Raw genomic sequence first — 22,339 nt, forward strand, 5'->3', positions numbered from 1 at the left:
CCAAGATAATACCCGTGTTGCCGTTGAACAAATATAGTTTACGATTTCTCACCAATCTATCATCGGATTAATTGTGCTATCGATTTCCAATAGTTTTCAATACCGTAGATCATCTCAGGAATAAAAAGCAAAAATATAAAGTACCATCATAAATTGCATCACTGTAATTTTTAGAAGTTTGAATGCTTTATAAGTTCGTGTAATCGTCATCGTTAGTGAAGTCATCCATCGTTGTTACTCGAAATCAACGCTGACCATCTCCCGTGAAACAGGTAAGCACTTCACAATGTTACTCGGGAGGTGTCAACGTTCACTTAAGAATACTGGAGTGAAACGTGCCTTCCTGCCAAGCAATATCCTTACTAATTTATTTGATGCCAAAAAACAAGACGTACAAGTGCAGCTAATTCAAATATACGTATACGGAGCAGCAACATCACCGAGCAAAATTTTCGACCGGAACGACGGTAAATTAGGCTTTGAAAACAAGGAACAACATTATGAAGGACACCATCCATATAATCACCATCCATATAATCATTTTCTTGTATAACTGTCGAATGAAGCTTGCATCATCGCGCAAAAAATGGCAACTGCTCTACTTCAAAGAAACAATAGAAATGATAAAATACTTAATCGCGGATATATCATATCAGTAAGTGGTTAGTCGAGTTGCGAGGTGTTCATCGTTTTCACATTCGGAGCAGTGATCTACCTCGCTACACAAACTGAAATGCGGCCAGTAGTTACAGTACCTGGCAAAGAGACCGACAGACAGAGTCCACGGAAGGATAATCGCTCGAGCGTGTACGTGTGTAACGCAATAGAAATAAGGAACACTTTACAGTGATGTGCGTACATTGAAATTCTGCATTTTTTTAATGAACACCCTTCGATGTCAGATGTGCTAAGTTTTTCAAAAGCATAATAAATGCATGTCGTAATATGGAAAAGAAACATTTTATGCAATCTACTCTATGTAGTTTATCAGAGTTGACTTTATGGTTCCCTCTCACATGCATCTCACCACTCAGCGTACGTAGATTGATTTGTAAGATATTTTACTTTTTGGTCGAATATGCATTCTTGTGATCTTGAATCACTGTACACCACTAAGGCAGCGTTCAGTTATTATAGCCCTCACGGCCCGACAATTTCTTCTTCTACCTCAGTCAAAATAATGAAACCCACAAACCACTGGAAGAATGTTATGACCCCTGAGAATAGATGAGAATTTGTGACCCCGCCTTGGAAAACGCCATTGCTTCAGGAAATTTTGATATTGGAAATTTCAATGTTTTGTTCTTTGTGTAAAAGTTACCTGTACAGTAACTCTAACCTTTCAAATATTTTGGGGATTTTGTTCTATCAATGTACAAATTACAATTTGATAGTCATCTTTTTTATGGCATGTTAAATACCCAGTATTCTATTTTGTCAATACAACGTGTTAATGAGTCACGTGTATTATAATGTTTGAAAAGTAATTTCGAGTGTTGATCTAAATTGATAATCAATAATAACAATGCAGGACACATACACAGTCAATGTCGACAAGCTGGCTATTGGGTATTTCAATACGCTGTGCAAGTACACCCAGAACTAAAAAACACTCTCATACCTCTTTCAAACTTAAAACAAATGACAGCCTATATCTGTTGTCAGACGTCCCATGTGTGCTGACAGAATGTGAACACAAGCATCGTATGGCCCATCGGTGGTTAGCTATAAGAGGGTATATTAGGTTGCTTGATGAAAAACCGGATCTGTAGCACGCGTTGGGCAGACGATACTCTTAAGATAGGATGCGACTGGACTCGAAAGTGAAAGACTTAATATTTGTTCAAACTTTACTCAATGAAATTTTCAACCATTCTCTTACCAAATCAAGAATAAAAAACAGGGGTCATCATGCAAAGTTTGGTTCTAGAGAAAACAATAATTAAAATTTATCGATATTTGCATTTCAAAGTGGCTGCCATTAGGCCTACTATATGAAATCTATGAAGAAAATAAACATCTTCGGTTTTCGAAAACTTAAGAAGGTAAAACAATTTTCTTACTCCAAAAGCTTTTAATGAGCCCCCACTACATGCAGACCAGAAAAAAGTGTATAATTTTGAGAGTCCGCTTCTCTTACCCCGAGGCACATTCTATGTTTAAGGGGAACTGACATGAAAATTAAAGCGTTTTTGACCAATTTGTGCTGTAGTATAATCCAGACTTGTCGAATTTCTTTGCCATATGTGCATTCCTTGTGCATTAAATTCGCATTTAATATGCGGTATCGGCTGGCAACTTTTAATCATTCCGCAATAATGCTGCCGCCATGTTGTTACGTCATCGAAGTTCGCCCGCAGGCTGGTGTACCGCAATACACAGCAATGGCGTTTGCTCCCGCCTGATGCAGATTTTGATTGTGTCAGCGAGCAGAACGTTGGCATGAACGACATTTCCGAACCAATTGAGAAAAAAATAGGCGACAGTAATAACTTCCAAGTAGATATTACGAATTGACTGCAAATTACTCCGTATATGCCTGCCACATGAGAGAAAGTAGCTAGGAAAGCTGAGTAAAATTTCATTCGATGCTATTTGCTCAGCCAGAGATTTTTCGTTATTTTTTCCTTTTGTGCCGTTGTGCAAAATATTCAACATATTTGGTATTTTGCCTCGCTAGGGAAATTTCCTCACCATGTGCGCCGGCTCGGAGAAAGTATTTTGTTCACGCCCTTTTTACTGAAGTACCACTTGGGGAGATAATATAATAATAATAATAATATTTTATTGCTTGCTTGTAAATATAGGATTTACATCACATTTGTGGCAATAAAAGTGTGATACAAAAATAAGTTAAAATTTTCTTCAATAAAGATAAAGTATTACAGTATAATAATAGTAGCTAATAATAAATATAACTAGGTATTTCTTTGTTTGTATAAAGTAAAATATAATCTGCAAGTTGTTCATTAAAAGAGAACTCTTGTTTTGTTAGTAGAGAAATAAGCTGATTTTCAGTATTGTCGTTTGGGAAGTTGATTTTACTGAAAAAGTTCTTTCTTTGGACTTTGTATTTCTGACAGACTAATAAAAAGTGTGTTTCATCTTCAATACTGTTGGTGTTACACTGATTGCAGTATCTTTCAGTAATTGGGGTTTTTGGAACAGTGTGTCTTCCTTTTTCAATTGCTAGATCATGATTGCTAATGCGAAGTTTGGTGAGTAATTTTCTTTTCTCACCTTGTAACTGTGTTAAGTAGGGTTCTAATCTAAAATTATGCTTTATTTTGGCATACATTCTTAGTTTACTATTTTCATCAGTGATCAATTTTTTCCAAAAGAGCTCATAATTGTTTGTTAAATTTGTTTTCATTAATCCAGTTATAACTTTGTGGTGTTTAAGTGATGGAGCTTTATCAAGGAGAAAGTCCATTCCATTGTCTTTAATTAAAGCACTTAAACAGTTAAACCAGGATCTATTGTTAGTGTTGTTTACCATTTGCTCCAGAAAAGCTTCTTTAGCGAGATTATAATGTGGCAGTTGTACGATATGAAGCCAGTGTTTAACAATATTAAGTTTGATCTCAAGTAGAAGTGGGAATTGTCCTAGTTCACCCCCTCACAGCGGCATACAAGCTTGTCTATTACACTGTAAAATGTTCTTACAAAATTGAGGTGAGTTTTTTCAATTGCTGATTTATCCCACTTCTTGTAGTCCATGAAATCTTGTCCCCAAATCTCTGAGCCATACAGTAAAACAGGTTTAATGAAAACATTGAATAGATGTAGGGAAAATTTTATCTTTTTGTTGTGCAATAAAACCCTTTTTAAACTATACAAAGATTTTGCTGCTTTATCAGCCAATTTGTAATTGTGTCACTAAAACTGCCATTTGATTTAATTGTCAGTCCTAAGTATGTATAGCTCTTAACAGATTTGATGCATGTACTACCATAGTTAAATAAGTGTTTATCTATCAAAGGAGATTTACTAAAATTAATTGCTTGGGTTTCTGTAAATTAACATCAAGTTTCCAATTGGAGCAAAATGTGTGTAGTGTATTTAACTCCCTCTGCAAACCTTCTTTTGAAGTAGAGATTAAGACAAGGTCATCAGCGTAAAATAATGAGTTAACTGGGGTATTATTCAACACTGGTGGTTGAGTATCTACTTTGTCTAGATTTGTTTTCAAGTCATTGACATATAAATTGAACAGACTAGGACTTAAAACACAGCCCTGTTTTACTCCTTTTTCAACTTTCAGGCTGGGCGAGATAAAATTATTTGTTTTGATGTGTATTTTTGTGTTGGTGTACATGTGTTTTATAAGTCTGTATAATTTGCCATTAATGTTATTTTTGAGAAGTTTATGAAAAAGACCAACTCTCCATACCGAGTCGAAAGCCTTAGCAAAGTCAACAAAACAAACATAAATGTTCTGCTTATTGTTAATATATTTATGTATTATTGTCTTCAGGGTAAATATGTGATCTATTGTGCGATGGTTTTTGCGAAATCCAGCTTGATTAATATGATTGTCATATAAAAAACTATTTAGCCTTTCATTTAGAATGTAAGAGAAACTTTTCCTACACAACTTCCAACAGAAATGCCCCTATAATTTTTTGGGTCATATTTATCTCCTTTTTTAAATAAGTGTGTTCATAATGCTTGTATTCCAGATGTCTGGAAAGTTGGATGTGTCTAGAACTGCATTAAATAATTTAGCTAAGGGTTTACAGAGAAAGGAGGAACCATGTTTTAACAACTCTATACAAAACCCTCAATCCCTGCTGCTTTTTTACTTTTTAAATTTCTAATTGCTGATAACACTTCATTAGTTGTTATTGACTTATCCAGCTGCTGATTAGCCTGATTCTTAGTTTCTTCAGATGTTAAACTATCAATAATTTGCTGTTGGAAATCATTATACCTGTCATTTTCAATTGAGCAAGAATTTTGTAAAATTCCATCCATGTTGCTGCTGAGACACAATCTCCAGTATTATTATCTTTATCATTATTTTTTAAGTACTTGATCAATTTCCACATATCATGTGAATTGTTAGCATGTAGACTGTTTAGTTTGTCTAAGTTGCTTTGCCAGAATTGCAATTTCTTATTTTTAACAAGTTTTTTAAACTTCTTTTTCTTTGTGTAATAGATAATTTTTAACTGACTGTCATATGGAGCTTTATTTAATAGTTTAGCTGTTGCTATTAGGTCCCTTTTTCCTTCATCACATTTTTTGTCAAACCATTTTGATTTCTTTCTCTTTAAATTTTTCTTTCTCTGCTTTTGTCTATTGAAAATTCCACTGCAGGCTTTATCTAAGATGTCATTAAAATGCTTAGTGGCTGAGTTAATGTCAGATTTGTTATTACCAATATTCGTATTCAAAAATTCTGCAAAATCTTTTTGTAGCTCATCTGACGCTAATCTATCCGTGTAATTGAAAACAGATAACTTATCCCATATATGACAGTACAGTGCACCGCCCGTACCTTAGCCCGAAGCATTGAAACACAGTTGCATGACTCACGGTGAAGAATGGTTGCAAGATAGATTTGTCTGTTCCATGATCATACAAACGCGTTGCCACTGGTTCGAAAATAAACATTTGTGGAATCTTGAGCCGGTATTTTGTTGGTTTCCAAAACTAGCAGTGGTCTTTGGTATTGAGATATCGACAGGTTCAAGTAAATCATGAGGGGCTAGTTTCGTGAATGACGGGCAGACGTGGCTGAGCAGTGTACACCCGGAGTGTACAATCACACGATCAGCATTACTGCTCGTACGAAAATCAACGTTTTAGAGACTGGGACTATTAATTTGTAGGTTTTTATAAAGAGTAGTTGTCTGTGGTACTGAGTTACTGACTGATTACAGTGATTGGTAGGCTAATTTTCTGACGGGCATTGATAGGAGCCGACAGCGACGGGCAGTGAAATTATATTGACCGGCGCTTCACCCTCTGTTTTGGCTTCAAGCGCTCAGAAAAGTCGACCTTTTCTTATTCTATTCATATGCAAATATGGGTGTCACTACTTCCAGAGGCTGGGGAATAAAGTTTGGTATATTTTTATATATCAAAATATCTTTAATCAAACCCCTCGCTCTGATAAATAAAGCCAAATAAAATATTTACGATTACACACTTGTAAGTCATTCTCAAAGTAGGCAGTTTGCGCTTCTGCCACAGTGTGCTGATTGCATATACACATACAATTGTCTGTTCATGTCTGCATGCCAACGTGACCTTGGGTGATATAATGTTACTGGTAGATTTGTTATGTGGTTATCACAAACTTTGCTGCCTCTACAGTATTTGTTTTTGATTGGCCCTTTCTTTTGATGGATGTCAAGATATAATCACGTGCCATCAGTTTAAACAAAGATATGCCTGATATAAATGCACATGGATGCGGGGCCGTGCCCTTGTCTCGTTTTGTCTCATTTTAATTGGCCATTGCTGTATGATGCCTGTCAAAATTTAATCACGTGCTATCAGGATAAAAAAATTGCGTGAATGTGCAATGAGATAAACAAGGCTGGCCATGTAGTACAGGCACAACATACTGTGCCTGAGCGATGATTTAGAACAGTCTGTCTAGACTGTTTTAGGAATAAGTAATACATATGAAATTGTGTGTAACTGTAGATTTATTTGGATTAACTCCTGGGCTTTTGAACGTTTTATTTCCTTCTTGCTTGAATCATGATCTACAACTAAAGGCGATACTAAATTAGTGCAAAACTCCATGGTAATTTTTCAACGGTATACGTGGTAATGAAGACTAAGCAAATGTTATACTGTCCGTGCACGGTTACTCTTAGCTACGTAAAGTAACCATGATGCACTCGAGGCGTGGGACTGCACTGTGCTCTCTCTCTCTCTCTCTCTCTCTCTCTCTCTCAAGAAAAAAAACTATGCTAAGGCAAACCCAGAGAAGGTGGCAGAGAAGCCAGTCGTGGTGACGTACGAGCAAGCCTTGTCATTAATGATCAATCGGATAGAAATAGCCATATAGACAGTGGAGGGGGGTTCTTGTTCGGTGGGATGGGACGACATTACCGTCAGACGACTGCCTCTCCCACCATTTAATTATTTTAAAAAATGAGTTTATGATAGGTAGTACCGGTAGTTCCGTTGTTGGAGGATGTTTTTGCCCTCACATAATATGTAGTATCGCAGCTATCAACTTGAGATACGCACGCATCGTAACCCTCGGACCAGTCAAAATGGCGCACACAAATAGCTTTATTGACAATTTTTCGATAGCTGTCGATTTTCTTCTTTGGCCTGGGGTATCCACTGAAACAGATTGAACAAATATAAGCTTACTGGGCACCGCATTTGGCCTCAGTACTCTAGTATGTCGCACCTTGAATCCCAGTACAGCTTTCACTGTTTCAACTTTCAGAACTGTGTCGCAGATTCAAAGGAAGCGGACACAAATGCATGATCACTGCATGCACAACACCAATCTGCCGGTACCTGGCAGATATCGTTCTGCCCAAGGCGCTGCACTTCACAACACTTTTAAATAATCCTGGGTCTTTGGAAACTTAAGTAACAAAACACCATCACGCAATATAGCGGTTAAGCATGGCTAATCTTTTTGTACAAGATAGTCTTCCTAATTCTATGGACGTCTACGTATCTCGGTTAGGCTTCGCGGTACTCCGTACCTTTGGTTGCGTCATTTCCGTATTTGCGAGATCGCCCAAAGAGCACTTCCGGTCTTTTGTGCGGGATCGCTGTGATTGGGTGAAAAAGTGTTTATTTTAGGGTTAACGATACGGTTTTCAGCAGTACTGAGTTTATTTCACTTATTATTAATACGTAAGCTTGCGTATGCAATTGAGATTGGTTGGTCATGTCGGTGCCCTTTAAAAGGAATGGGCTTCGTGCACTCCGTGGGTATCAATTATAGGAAAATAGGCGTATTTAGTTTGAGAATAAATGATGACTCCCAAATTAATCGTAACACAACACTGTAAGTGTTAGAGGTACAGCGCAATACAGAATACATTAATTAGTTTAATATAAACATGTTTCGCACAGCTTTTGACGTTGATCAATATGAACTACACTTTCTGAGGGGAATGATATAATGACAAGAAGGTAATTGACATAAGTTGTTTTCCCGACAATAAAATAAGGGAGCATTATTTTTACAAGGAGGAGGCGGGTCGGTGGAAATCGGGGTGTTGACTTTTACAAAATCGTTTTTTTTTTTGGGGGGGGGGTCAAATTTTACAATCAATGTTTGGAAGGCGGGGGTCAAATTTTATAAAGGTTTGTATGGAGTTATGGAAAAAATTTGACTTTTGAATTTCGCCGAAATGTTGCTTGGTCCTCCATACATGAGTAGTCTATGAGAAGCTACGAATAATTTATTTTAAATACAAAACTAGCTAAATCTGTGTATTTATAGACTCTTGATTATTGATATTAATGTACTTGATCAGACTAGGGTAGTTACCGGTGCATGTGTGAGCAAGAAATTTGATTTTGGAATTTCACCGAAATGTTGATTCACTATCTTGTCTATGAGGAAACTATGAATTATTTTTTTCCAATACAAAACTAGCTAAATCTGTGTATTTATGTACGCTTGATTATTGATATTAATGTACTTGATTAGACTAGGGTGGTTACAAGTGGATGTTTGTGCAAGAAATTTGATTTTGGAATGTCACCGAAATGTTGATTCACTATCTTGTCTATGAGGAAACTATGAATAATTTTTTCCAATACAAAACTAGGTAAATCTGTGTATTTATGCACTCTTGATTATTGATATTAGTGTACTTGATTAGACTAGGGCGATTACAAGTTCACGTTTGTGCAAAAAAAATGATTTTGGAATTTCACCGAAAATGTTGATTCTCTATACATTGTGGTATATGAGGAAACTTTAAATATTTTTTTACAATACAAAACTAGCTATTAAAATCTGTGCTTTAAAAAGGTTTGACAATTGATGTAAATGTACGTGACGAGAATATCATATTTGAAAGAGCAGATCTGAAAAACCAATATGATATTGGAATATCATCCAGTGATAATTAATAAAGTTCAAAAAGGATTCTTTGAAGTTCAAAAATCAAATGGAAATTATAGGTCAATTAAGATATTATAGATATGACTGTGACATCTGGGGGAGGGTCGCTGTTTTTTGTGCATGAAAATTGGGGTGGGTAACTCTTTGTCTTGCAAGCACTTTGAAGGGCCTAATTTTTCAGCCCAGGGCCATAGGGTGCGAAGGGTTAAACAATCAAATCTCATGAATTTTGGATTTTTTTGTGGGGTTCACATTTTTCAATTGATGAATTTGGGGGTGGTCGAATTTTAGAAATTTGATTTCGAGGAGGGTCGCTTTTTACATTTCATTTGTCGCTCAAGTTCCACCGACCCCCCCCCCCCGTAAAAAACGAATGCTCCCTAACATAAGTGCAATTTTTGCAAGTGGTATAAGAATAGTCTCATCTTAATCCATTTGGGTTTGGGATTCTATTGTTCAAACATCGAACAAAAAAGTTATATTACAGACATACCTCAAGTTAATAACTTTATGGGCAAACTTCATATGATTTTTAATATTCAACAAAGCATTTCAAAATGACATTTACGTCATTCCAAAGTTCAGTGCACATTAAAAAATATCACATGCTTGACATTGTTGAAAAAACATCTTTTGAAGTTCATTCGATTTGTAGCTCTGGACAATAAAACGCATCCTCATGCAAGTTTCATAGTTTATTTGTTTTGAATGAATACATATATTTAGGCACAGCTCTGTGTTTCAAGGCTTTACACTTGAATGTAGAGCCAGTCTCTAAATGGATCGAATTTATATGCATACGTAGGTCATATTCATAGTTGTGTTCAGAGAGATTGGAAAAAATGCAGCAGACGTATTTAAGAAAATCTGCTAACACACAAAACAATATAAAGAAAATGATGACCCGGCAGAATGTCATCATACATTGTCTTGGTAAAATATTTGACAATTTGGGCTCATCGAAGTCTTTTAAATGGCTTTTCTGAAGAATTGAACGCTTTGTCGCCAGATGTGTTTGTCCTACTATCTATATACATTGTATTTCCTCACTTTCATGTCTACGGTAGTCAGTATGTACAGACATCAAAAAATATCTAATGTCAGGAATCCTCAGCAGAAATGAATTATGAGACACATTCTTTATTCGATACTAGCTCATGTGAATAAACACATGAATTGAAATTGAAGACGAAAAGATAAAATAAAAGATGTCCAAGCCATCTAATACAGTGATGTTTGTTTTCTAGCTGTGTAAGTTAATGGATGACTTAGTGATTACAATCTTGTTAAACATTTGTGCAAGGAGACAAAAATATGATATTTATTTGACATTACGTGTTTCGTTGGCATTTGATATCTTTACTTTTTACGACACTCAGGGTGGATGGCCGGATAGATTGTTGTTCTAAAGATATCTAAGTGCCATGATTTCAAAAATATAACAGTATCTCAAACCGGGACACGATTCTTTCGTTAGCTACACGTCCCCTCCGTTATAACTCGTTTGTTATACCCTTATTTTTTCCCTTGTTGACATTAACATGTTTTTTTAAAACAATCACTCATCCAGCCCTTTACTCTTGCGACAAAATAATTAAATACGACGCACATCCGTAAACACATCAGCCAACATAAATCCCATGTTGTATGCCGTTGGTCAAATACAGTTTCCGATTTCTTACAAATGTATCATCGGATTAATTACACGGGCTATTGACTTTCAATACTTTGCAATACCGTAGATAATCTCAGGAATAAATAGCAAAAATATGAAGCATCATCATAAAATGCATCGTTGTAATTTTCAGAAGTCCGAATATTTTATAAGTTCGTGTAAGTGACGACATCTATCGTTGTCACTCAAAATCAACGCTAACCATCTCCTGTGAAACACGTAAGCACTCAACAATTTTACTCGGAAGATGTACACTTTCACTTAAGAATACGGGAATGTAACATGTCTTCCTGCCAAACAAAGCAAGGCGTACAACTGCGGATAATTTACACATACGTTTGCCGTGACGGAGCAGGAAAGTCATCAAGCAAAAATTTTCGACCGGAATAACGGTTAATTCACATGCGATAGCAAGGGAAAATATTATAAAGGCCACCTGTAAGTGAAATAACGGATGTTAAGTACCGATAAATGGACGTCTACAGAATATTTTATTAGGAAAAATCAAAGGTGTACCTGACTTACTGGCCGTTTGTGATCAGAAGCAGCGTGTCATCCTCATAATCATTTTCTTGGTAATAGTGTCAAATGAAGCGTGTATCATTGCGCAAAAAATGGCAATTGCTCCACTTTAAAGAAACAATAGAAATTATTAGATCAGTAATCGCGGAAATATCAGTAAGTGGTAGTTCGAGATCCGAAGTGATCATTTTTTTATTCAGAGCAGTGGACTACCTCGCTACACAAACTGAAATACGGTCGGTAGTTACCTTACAAAGAGACCGACCGAGCCCATGGCAGGATAATCGCGTTATGGGTGTAACACAATAGAAAAAGGGAACACTTTAGAGATGTGTGCGAACATTGAAATTCTGCATTTTCTTAATGAACACCCTTCAATGTCAGATCTGCTCAGTTTTGCAAAAGCATAATAAATGCATGTCGTAATAAAGAAAAGAAACATTTAATGCAATCAACTCTATGTAGTTTATCAGAGTTTACTTTAATTGGTCTTTTTATGGTTCCTTCTCACGTGCATCTCTCCACTCTGCGTAGATAGATTTGTAGGATATTTTACTTTTTGAATGAAGATGCTCTCTTGTGATCTTTTATCACTGTATACCACTGGGGCGTTCATTTATTATAGCCGGGACAGTCGGACAATTTCTTCTTGTGCCCCTGTCAAAATAATGAAACCTTACTGCCCACTCAAAGAATTTTATGACCCTTGAGAAGACGATGGCAATTTGATGACACCGCCCTGCTGAATGCCATTTCTTCAGGAAATTTTGATTTTTGATATGTCAATACTTTGTTATTTGTGTAAAAGCTAAACATGTACAGTAACTCTAACATTGTGAGTATTTTCGGGATTTTGTTGTATGTATAAATTACAGTTTGTTGGTCTTCTTTTTATGGCATGTTAAATACCCGGTATTCTATTTGTCAATGTACCGTGTTAATGAGTCACGTGTATTAGTATATATGGTTGAAAAGTAATGTCGAGTGTGGTTCTAAATTTGATTTTCAACAATAATACAGGACACAGATACACAGTCAGTGTGAAGAAGATGAGTACTGGGTATTACAATATGCTGTATAAAGTACACCTAGAAAATGTTACTGACACTTGCAACAAAACCTGAAAGACAGTTTATTTCATTGAAAAATAAATCACAGCAAATAAACTTTTGGTGGAATCTTTCAGACATCCTAGACATACACATTCTTTACTCGTGTTCAAATCCCCTTAAACCCCTCAAAAGTAAAGCATTGCTAAAATGGTGTCGCTGACACTCAATGGGTCTTTTTAATGTAGAATGTGCATCGGGGACAAACATTCGAACATCAAATGTTAACTCTCGTGAGCTTTAGATGAATGTCTGTCTGTCTGTCTGTCTGTCTGTCTGTCTGTCTGTCTGTCTGTGGCTCGATATCGCAAAACGGCTGATCAGATCGCAACAAATGTGTACATAGGTTTTCAACTGGCAAGAACTGATTAGTTTTTGGTGGGTGTGCCTTGCATATTTTATGCTTATTTACATAATTAATGATTTCAGAAAAGACGGTTATACATTGAGAACGACTGCACCCAAATTGACAAGATTTGCTACAAATGTTGATCACACAAGGATAAATCAGCCGTGACAGATATTAAGGGATGACATGAAAGATAATTGCTAATTTGCTTATTTGATGAATTTTCCTAATTAGGGATATATATTTGGATTGACTGAATTAAAGATGACGAAAGTCGCTATGTACATCAAAGATACTGTGATCTAACATTATAAAAGTTGTTTAGCATATTTTTACTTCAGCTAATTACGAATTTGCATATTTAACGAACTTTCCTAATTAAGAGGTATATCTGGATTGACTTGTTTAAAGTTGACGACACTTGTTACGACATAGAAGATTCTATGATCTGACATCATTGAAATCGTTTAGCAATTTCAGATCAGCTTATTAATAATTTGTATATTTAATGAGCTTTTCTGATTAAGGATGAATATCTGAATTGATTCGATCAACGTTGATGAAACTTCCTTTGTACATTGGAGATACTGTTATATCACATTATTGAACGTCATTTAGTATTTTTACTTAATCTGATTACTAATTTGCATATTTAACGATCTTTTGTAATTAGAGATCTTTATCTGGACTGACTTTTATACAGTTAACAAAACATGCTATGTGCATTGAAGATAACATGATCTAACATTATTACGACTCCTTTAGCATTTTTAATTCAGGTAAAAACTATTATGCATATTTAATGAACTTTCCTGATTAGAGAGAGGTATCTGAATGATCAAAGTTGACGACACTTATATACTGAAACACGGGACCATTTTCATTTTATGTCTGGTTTGCGATTCTTCTCTGCTGGTGTACGGCTCTCAATTGTTTACTATTCTTTTCCGATCTACCATTGAGGGGACTCATTTTAAGTCTCTTTGAATAAGAAAAAATTTATCGTCTCACTTTTCGAAACTTGAAATTTTCATTTATTCCACAGAATTAACACAGTAATGGCGGCCACTTTGATTTATAGTGTTAGTTGACTTTTTCTCTAGTGCCTAATTTTGCAAAGTGACCTCTAAATTTTAGGGACCCAATGTCAATTGGGCTTGGTGCCCTATTGTTTTTTCAGGAATTAAACTTTATTCTTCCATAACCTTTTTTTGCCTGGATAGAACTGAAAAATTCTATATGCTTGTTTCAAATTTATGGGACTTACAGGGCCTAATGAGTACTGGTGCAAATGATTTTTGATTTCAATTGTAACATGACCTCGCTGTAATCTTTTATTGAAATATTGTATTTTCACTAATTTGCATAAAATTTGAACAACCAAACACTGTTTAGACCCTCTTTTGTCAAAATTGTCGTTTTGAGACGATTTTCAAATCATTCAGTTACTATTTTCATACCTTATTGATTATGCAAAATCAATGTATCTAAGGAACTACAGGGGTTAAAGATTTTACGATTCATTATGGGACCAACATTTTTCGACAACTTTTTGATGACTTCGAATGACCTTTGCCCTACTTCAGTGTATCGCAGTAACTATAGGGGCTACAGGTTTTGTTCCTCGCTGTTTTTGTAAGCGACGTCTGTTGTTGTCCTACTCGAAAATGCTTCTAACAAATATTTCCGTTCGCATTAAGATAGAAGTTTGCTATCATTTAGAATCGTTCATCAATTGTCATACAGTACGTGCGAAGAAAAGGAAACGTATGTACGGTACGGATACTGGTACAGTACAGTACGGTACGGTACGATACGATACGATACGGTACGGTACGGTACGGTACGGTACGGTACGGTACGGTTGATGAAATTCTGGTGATATTTTACATAGCCCCATTGGCCAACATTCACATCCTTTCCGACCCTTGACGATAAGAAGGCCTGAAAGATATGTGTCGTTCGTGTAATACGATTTACATGTATGAAATAACTCGGTTGTTCCGATATTCAATCCTTTCATATTCTGGCGATATACAAGTTTTACAACTTATTGCACGTGTTAACTACATTTCTCGCTCGCTGCATGCAATGAAACTTTACGCTATTTTTTCCACAGTTGTAACTGACGTAAGTTTCTAGTAAAGTCAACATCTTTGACAGATTCTACGGTAATTCTGACATTCGATTGTTGTAAATGTATGTGGAAAACGATGTAATGTCGTGCAGTTAGCTGCCAACCAAGGCCTGAATGCTTTGTCTGAAGGATGTAATTTTCCCGCAAACAGCGCTCAATGATTTCAGATCTGTTGATCATAGTATTAATCACCATATTAGTCCAACGACATAATGACAGTGAAAAGTCAAATTGAACAAAGTCAAGCTTAAGAAGTGATTTTATTAACACCTCTCCAAAACAATAGAAAGGCGGCACATTTGGTATTGTTTTGGATGAAAGTGGTGCTCACTGCAGATAGAGGTTATGAACAATAACCCATGTTTAAAGGAAAAGATAAGACATCATTTTTATTAACTGCACTGTAGAGAACTTTTCGATAAATTGAAACGTTCTCGGGTTTTTCTGAGAAGTATGCCGTTTGAATAATTAAAATCATGGATATATTATGATTCGACAAAAATTCATCACACCATCCAGCCTACCGTACTACGGCACGATACAGGTTAGCTGCTAACCAAGGCCTGAATGCTTTGTCGGAAGGATGTAATTTTCCTGCGAACAGCGGCGCGATGATTCAGATCTGTTAATCGTAGTACTAATCACCATATTAGTCCGATGACATAATGACAACGAAAAGTCAAATTGAGCAAAGTCAAGCTTTAGAAGTGATTTTATTAACACTTTCCAAAACATAGAAAGGCGGCATATTTGGTATTGTTTTTGACGAAAGCGGTGCTCATTGCAGATAGATGTTATGAACAATAACCCATGTTTGAAGGAAAAGATAAGATTTCATTTTTATTAGCTGCACTGTAGAGAAATTTGCGACGAATTGAAACGTTCTCGGGTTTTCTGAGAAGTATGCCGTTTGAATAATTAAAACCATGGACATATTATGATTCGACCCAAAGTCATCACACCATCCAGCCTACCGTACTACGGCACGGTACAGGTACTCTACGATACGGTACGTGTACGCTTCAGAACTTGTCCCGAACTGTTCACGGCAACAGTACATGCTTAACCGTATACGTACTGCACACTGGTTTGGTCGTTGTAAAGTTTGGACAGCTCGGACTTAGTCGTTAAGATTTTCTATATTGATGAATAAATGAAACTTTATTCACAGACAAAAATCGATAGAAAACTTTGTCGTACCACATTTTAATCATTGGAGCTCATTGAATCTTGCAAAACCATAGTTGGCTGCATACTATGAAAAAAAGAAACAATGAAACAAATAATAACAACTAATGCTCAATAATTTTATCAAATTGAACTGTAACCACTGATCAGTGACAACCGATGTTCTCATTCAGAGGACAAGGCATTCCATTCATTGTAATGCCTAAGGTCTGTTGAAGCAATTTTCTTTAAGTTGTCTCTGTCCAAGTCCGCTATCAAATCTGATGTTTACTCAAATTTTACATTGAGTTTGACTGGTTTTGTGTATGTGCATTTGAGCCTGTACTTTATTTCCGATTGCCCCTTCACTGATTTTCTGAGCATACATATCTGCATATCTGCCCCGTCTGATTGCTTACTAATCGTTTTTTTAGATTTTCTATAAGGTTTATTTGTGTATTTTTTCGTACGTTTATGTTCTTTGATCTAATCGCTACTCCAAGAAAAAGAACAAGAAGGATGAAGTTCGTGCTATTTATGCTGGTTGTTGCAGTTGTGACGCGCGAATCATATGGTCAGTATTTCTAAGGTTGTACAAAATCTGTCAGATTGCTTTTTGCAACAAGCAGTTGCTTGTGTACATCAACGTTAATGTAATAATTTTGTAAAATAATTTTCAGATGCATGCTTGTTCATATTATAATTATTATTCATTGATTTTTTTTAAAAAGTTAATTTACTTTTAAAAGCAATTGTAGTCGAAATGAGACGTGCAATCTTCTTCACGTGGTTGTACGAGAAAAATGCAAGTAGAGCAATATTTATGATATTTTTCTTTCTCCTTTTATCTTTACGGCTTTCTTGCGCCAGTCGTGTCATACAAGGGCACATCTTCAACGAACAAAGCAACCCGACTACATGGGAATTCTACATTACAGTTGGTTCAATAACCGTATATTTGTCGTGTCATTTTGTGGCGCATGTTCACACGTTTTCATGATACCTACTTTTGAAGGATTGTGTAGATTAGAAACTCAAATCAAAGAAGAGGAGGGATAGTAGTGCCTATGACCTCCTCTGTGTCTAAACATTATCAACATGCCACAATTTCAGGCCGAGACAATGTCGCATTGAATAAGCCAGTCACTGGGATTAGGCTAGAACAAGGTACACTAAACACCCTGCCCTACCTCGTCGACGGTACACCAAACACATGTGCAGATTCAGGTCCTGCGGTTGTGACTCGACCTGCATTTCAGATTGATTTGGGAGGAGACCATCTGGTACAAGGAGTAAAACTAGTTTTCCCGAATGATTGTAAAGAGACTCTATCGGGCTATGGCTGTAAGTATTCTTTAAGAACAGCACAATAATCACTGAAAGAGACGGCACACACATCACGCATTGCTGAAAATTTGTAATTTTGACAAACTTCTCTACGCATATCAAAATGTAAATAACATTATCAGCTGATCAATATCATTTGAACACTCAGAAACGACGACATGTAGAGAAATGAAGCTAAAGCACTACTGCACTTTTGTAGAAATTGATCAGAGTGTACTTGTATTTTCTTTAAAGGTGGATACCACGAAACGTTTATTAGTGTTAGTGATGAACAGAATGGTAAAGGTGAAGTATGTGCTAGAATAAATGATGACGTCTTCGAACCCAATGGAGAGTTTACTTTGAAGTGCAAAGCCGGCCCTGTAATAGGAAGATATATAACGCTGGTAAAGGAGATTGTATCATCTCTGCCTCGTGCAATTTACCTTTGCGAGTTAAAGGTTTACGGACAAGGTAGGTAAAATATTGCTTGTGATATGGGCTAGTAAATACAGTGTAATTTTTATCGGTGCAAACGGTAAACATACGGTACCTAGCGTTTTCAAATGATGTTACTGAGTTTTATTGATGCCGAAAATACATTAATGTTATGTAGTATTAAGGAATATATTAGTTTTTCGGTTTGGTTCACAAACCAATGAGAATTTCATCGCTCTTTTAGTTCGGCTGCTTTTTGAAGCAATTGTAGTCGAAATGAGACTTGTTCCTCTTCTTCACGTGGTTGAACGAGAGAAATGCAAGAAGAGCAATATTAAAATAGTTTTCTTTCTTCCTGAAAAAAGTTGTACCGAATGAAGTAATTACACGATATATAGGAAAACGAAGTATTCGGTCCATATGAATAAAATCACGAAAATATATTAGACAATTCAATATCAAGAAGATATAATTCGAAATACCCAACTCAATGGTGAAAATGTACAAATTCAACCTTTTATGTCGTGGCATTTACTTTCATTTTTATGTTTTCAAATATCATTTACTTTATGCCGTTATATGAACAAGGAAACAAGGTTGGAATTCTGATAAAATTAGTAGTCAGGATATAGCAGTAACTTGTTAGATAGTGATTAACTTATGAAGTTAAAGTGATATTGCAAAGTTTTGCTCGAATGCAGAAGATATATGTCCTCTACATAGTCCATTGTAGTATGCATACACTATCACTAATTTCTTGTGTACACAAACCAGAGGTTTTATCGCTTTCTTGCACCAGTCGTATCATACAAGGGCACATCTTCAACGAACAATGCAACCCGACTACATGGCAATCCTCCATTACAGTTGGTTCAATAACCGTATATCTGTCGTGTCATTTTGTGACGCATGTTCACACGTTTTCATGATACTACTTTTGAAGGATTGTGTAGATTAGAAACTCAAATCAAAGAAGAGGAGGGGTAGTAGTGCCAATGACCTCCTCTGTGTTCTAAGCATTATCAACATGTCACAATTTCAGGCCGAGACAATGTCGCATTGAATAAGCCAGTCACTGGGATTAGGCTAGAACAAGGTACACTAAACACCCTACCCTACCTCGTCGACGGTACACCAAACACATGTGCAGATTCAGGTCCTGGGGTGGTGACTCGACCTGCATTTCAGATTGATTTGGGAGGAGACCATCTGGTACAAGGAGTAAAACTAGTTTTCCCGAATGATTGCACAGAGACACTATCGGGCTATGGCTGTAAGTATTCTTTAAGAACAGCACAATAATCACTGAAATAGACAGCACAAACATCACGCATTGCAGAAGATTTGTAATTTTGACAAACTTCTTTACACATATCAAAATGTAAATAATATTGTCAGCTGATCAATATCATTTTAACACACAGAAATGATGACATGTAAAGAAATGAAGCTAAATCACTACTGCACTTTTGTAGAAATTGATTAGAGTGTATCTGTATTTTCTTTAAAGGTGGATACCACGAAACGGTTATCAGTGTTAGTGATGAACAGAATGGTAAAGGTGAAGTATGTGCTAGAATAAAGGATGACGTCTTCGAACCCAATGGAGAGTTTACTTTGAAGTGCAAAGCCGGCCCTGTAATAGGAAGATACATAACGCTGGTAAAGGAGATTGTATCATCTCTGCCTCGTGCAATTTACCTTTGCGAGTTAAAGGTTTACGGACAAGGTAGGTAAGATATTGTTTGTGATATGGGCTAGTAAATACAGTGTAATTTTTATCGGTGCAAACGGTAAACCTACGGTACCTAGCGTTTTAAAATGATGTTACTCAGTTTTATTGATGCCGAAAATACATTAATGTTATGTAGTATTAAAGAATATATTAGTTATTCAGTTTGGTTCAGAAACCAATGAGAATTTCATCGCTCTTTTATTTTGGTTGCTTTCTAAAGCAACTGTAGTCGAAATGAGATTTGTTGCTCTTCTTCACGTGGTTGTACGAGAGAAATGCAAGATGAGCAATATTAAAATAGTTTTCTTTCTTCCTGCAAAAGCTGTACTGAATGAAGTAATTACACGATATATAGGAAAACAAAGTATTCGGTCCATATGAATAAAATCACGAAAACATGCCAGGAAATGCCAAGACGATTTGACCGGTTGACCTCGCTGTTAATTTTATGCAGGAAATTACAATAACAATGCTTGGTCGAATGACGTAGTGCCTTGAGGGCCGGATCGCCAGTGGTATAGGGGGAGGAGTACCTTCCCGATGGTGATAAGTTGTGCGGATTACCGTCGCCTAGGTGACTGGCGTATACGCGTGCCAAAAGACACCATCCCCGTCTCGGCGCTGTTCTCGGAGCGGGACTGTTTTCTCTGGTTTTCCGTCAATGTTTTCTACCATGGACAAATGGTAACAACACTGGACAAAAACCTTAATTATCTGCTCGGTCACGCGCACCACCCAAAAGTTTGACCGTCACTTAATATCGAACAATATTCAAAGAAACGGTCCTACTAATTACTGCCGTCCCTGCCCGTCATTCTTCTAGCACTGCCCGTCACGAAATTGGCCTTTTCAATACAGTAATAGGTCGATATCTTAAAGGGCCATTATTTGTAACTTTTGACCATTTTTTACCTCGGAAAATTCCATGTTGGAGGCTCATATTTGTTGCAAAATTTTGTTTTACGAAGAAACAAACATGATTAGTGATGTTATAGCCACATAAAACTGCTAATTTTTGTTCAAACGTGTTGCCCTTCCGAGCTCGTTTGTTGACGTCTGGCATGCTCGGCGTGCTGGGGAGAACGCAGATATGGTGACGCCGCGATCACGCGAGATGTACAAGTTCACGTTATGGCTGGTCAAAACAACATTGCGTCGTGGATTGCCAGACATCTGGCTACGCAACGTGCTCAGACAATTGACTACGACGTAAGTACCAGGCATAAGTAATGAATATTTCTTTTGAAATTGCTGTAAATGGCTCGCGCAGTGCAGAAGAATGCCTACGTTGCAATCCGCGTGTCAACAGAGTTTGTCATTCTGTCCGGACAAAAATTGAAATTTCCGTTGTAAAATCACATGTTATTTAGTTGTAGGGCACGTAATGTTTCCGAATAATATGCGATTCTCTGTTATTTGACAGGCTATTCAACATGTGCAAGTGATCATTTCAATCAAAACTAACGGAAAAATCGCCAGAAGATACAGCTAATGGAACTTTAATATTCCACAACATTTACTTGTGATATAGGCCTAAATTTATAAAATCATAGTCCAGGGCCCCCAAACCGCCGATCGATTTACGATCCGATAGTTATGCCGCTGACGCTGATATTCACCGGTGGTTGCCTGTGTGTGCGTATATGGACAGTCTGAATAGCCCTTGAATGTGGTCTCGAATTTGATCAAACTTACAATTGAGGAGTAGGCTATATATTAAAACTGATAAATGATTTATGTTTTCACATGGATTCACAAAAAGTTTCGCCCGGTGTTCATTTTTGGCCCTGGAATTCCATCTACCCACCCTTTGCAGAGTAGTAAGCTTATGGGGCAAGTAAACATGGATGCGCCGGTGCGATTCAACGATCAACCTGCATATCGGATCGAAAGTCAACAATTTTACGGCTCGGACTATGATTTTACAAGTTTATATAAAAAGTATAAGGCGCAGGGTATTATATATTGACTGATTACTGTAGCAATGATGGGCTACATTCAGGACGGGCAGCTACGGGCAGTAATTAGTAGGCAAAACAGGTGGTTTTCACCGTGGGCAGAACTCGGTGCAATGATACTGAACATTAATAGTAAGCCTGTCACCTTGAAGGTAATGCTGTAGGTGAAACAAGGACTTCAAACGCACGATGGTACAAACAACACCACAAGTGAAACGTACACATAGAAATAAACGCGTTCCTACGTTTTGCCCACCCGGGCCACGCGATTAAAATATGACTGATACTGCTGGATAATGTTAATTGGGTCGGTAAACAGTCAATTAATAGTTTAATTGACTACCTGGGTGATTTGCAGGTCGTGTCCAACGACGCATATGCAAAGCAGGCCAAAATACAAAAGCCCCCAAAGATATTGACAGCTGGCCAGGGGTCACCATGACTACGTAATGACGCTTCACTACGCAGAAACTGCGTAGTCAAGCCCTTCTTAACCAGTCAAATCCTCATGGCATTTTCCCTCATGATATATTAGACAATTCAATATCAAAAAGATATAATTCGAAATACCCAACTCAATGATGCATTTGTACAAATTCAACCTTTTATGTTGTGGCATTTACTTTCAATTTTATGTTTTCAAATATCATTTACTTTATGCCGTTATATGAACAAGGAAACAAGGTTGGAATTCTGATAAAATTAGTGGTCAGGATATAGCAGTAACTTGTTAGATAGTGATTAACTTATGAAATTAAAGTGATATTGCAAAGTTTTGCTCGTATGCAGAAGATATATGTCCTCTACATAGTCCATTGTAGTATGCATACACTATCACTAATTTCTTGTGTAC

The 22,339-nt window shown here is 36.7% G+C and overlaps 1 protein-coding gene across 1 annotated transcript in view; it reads left to right on the plus strand.

The window, feature by feature from the left end:
- Nucleotides 1-210: 210 nt before the first annotated feature.
- The window catches only part of LOC139148009 (uncharacterized), a 497,920-nt gene continuing 475,791 nt past the window's right edge, over nucleotides 211-22,339 (plus strand). The window contains exons 1-6 of the mRNA XM_070719264.1: nucleotides 211-272; nucleotides 16,533-16,603; nucleotides 17,143-17,373; nucleotides 17,611-17,829; nucleotides 18,836-19,066; nucleotides 19,304-19,522. Of these exons, the coding sequence (XP_070575365.1) occupies nucleotides 16,549-16,603; nucleotides 17,143-17,373; nucleotides 17,611-17,829; nucleotides 18,836-19,066; nucleotides 19,304-19,522 (955 nt within the window). The 5' untranslated portion in view covers nucleotides 211-272; nucleotides 16,533-16,548. The remainder of the gene's footprint in view (nucleotides 273-16,532; nucleotides 16,604-17,142; nucleotides 17,374-17,610; nucleotides 17,830-18,835; nucleotides 19,067-19,303; nucleotides 19,523-22,339) is intronic.

Source organism: Ptychodera flava, chromosome 13 (assembly GCF_041260155.1).
Source record: "Ptychodera flava strain L36383 chromosome 13, AS_Pfla_20210202, whole genome shotgun sequence".
NCBI lineage: Eukaryota > Metazoa > Hemichordata > Enteropneusta > Ptychoderidae > Ptychodera > Ptychodera flava.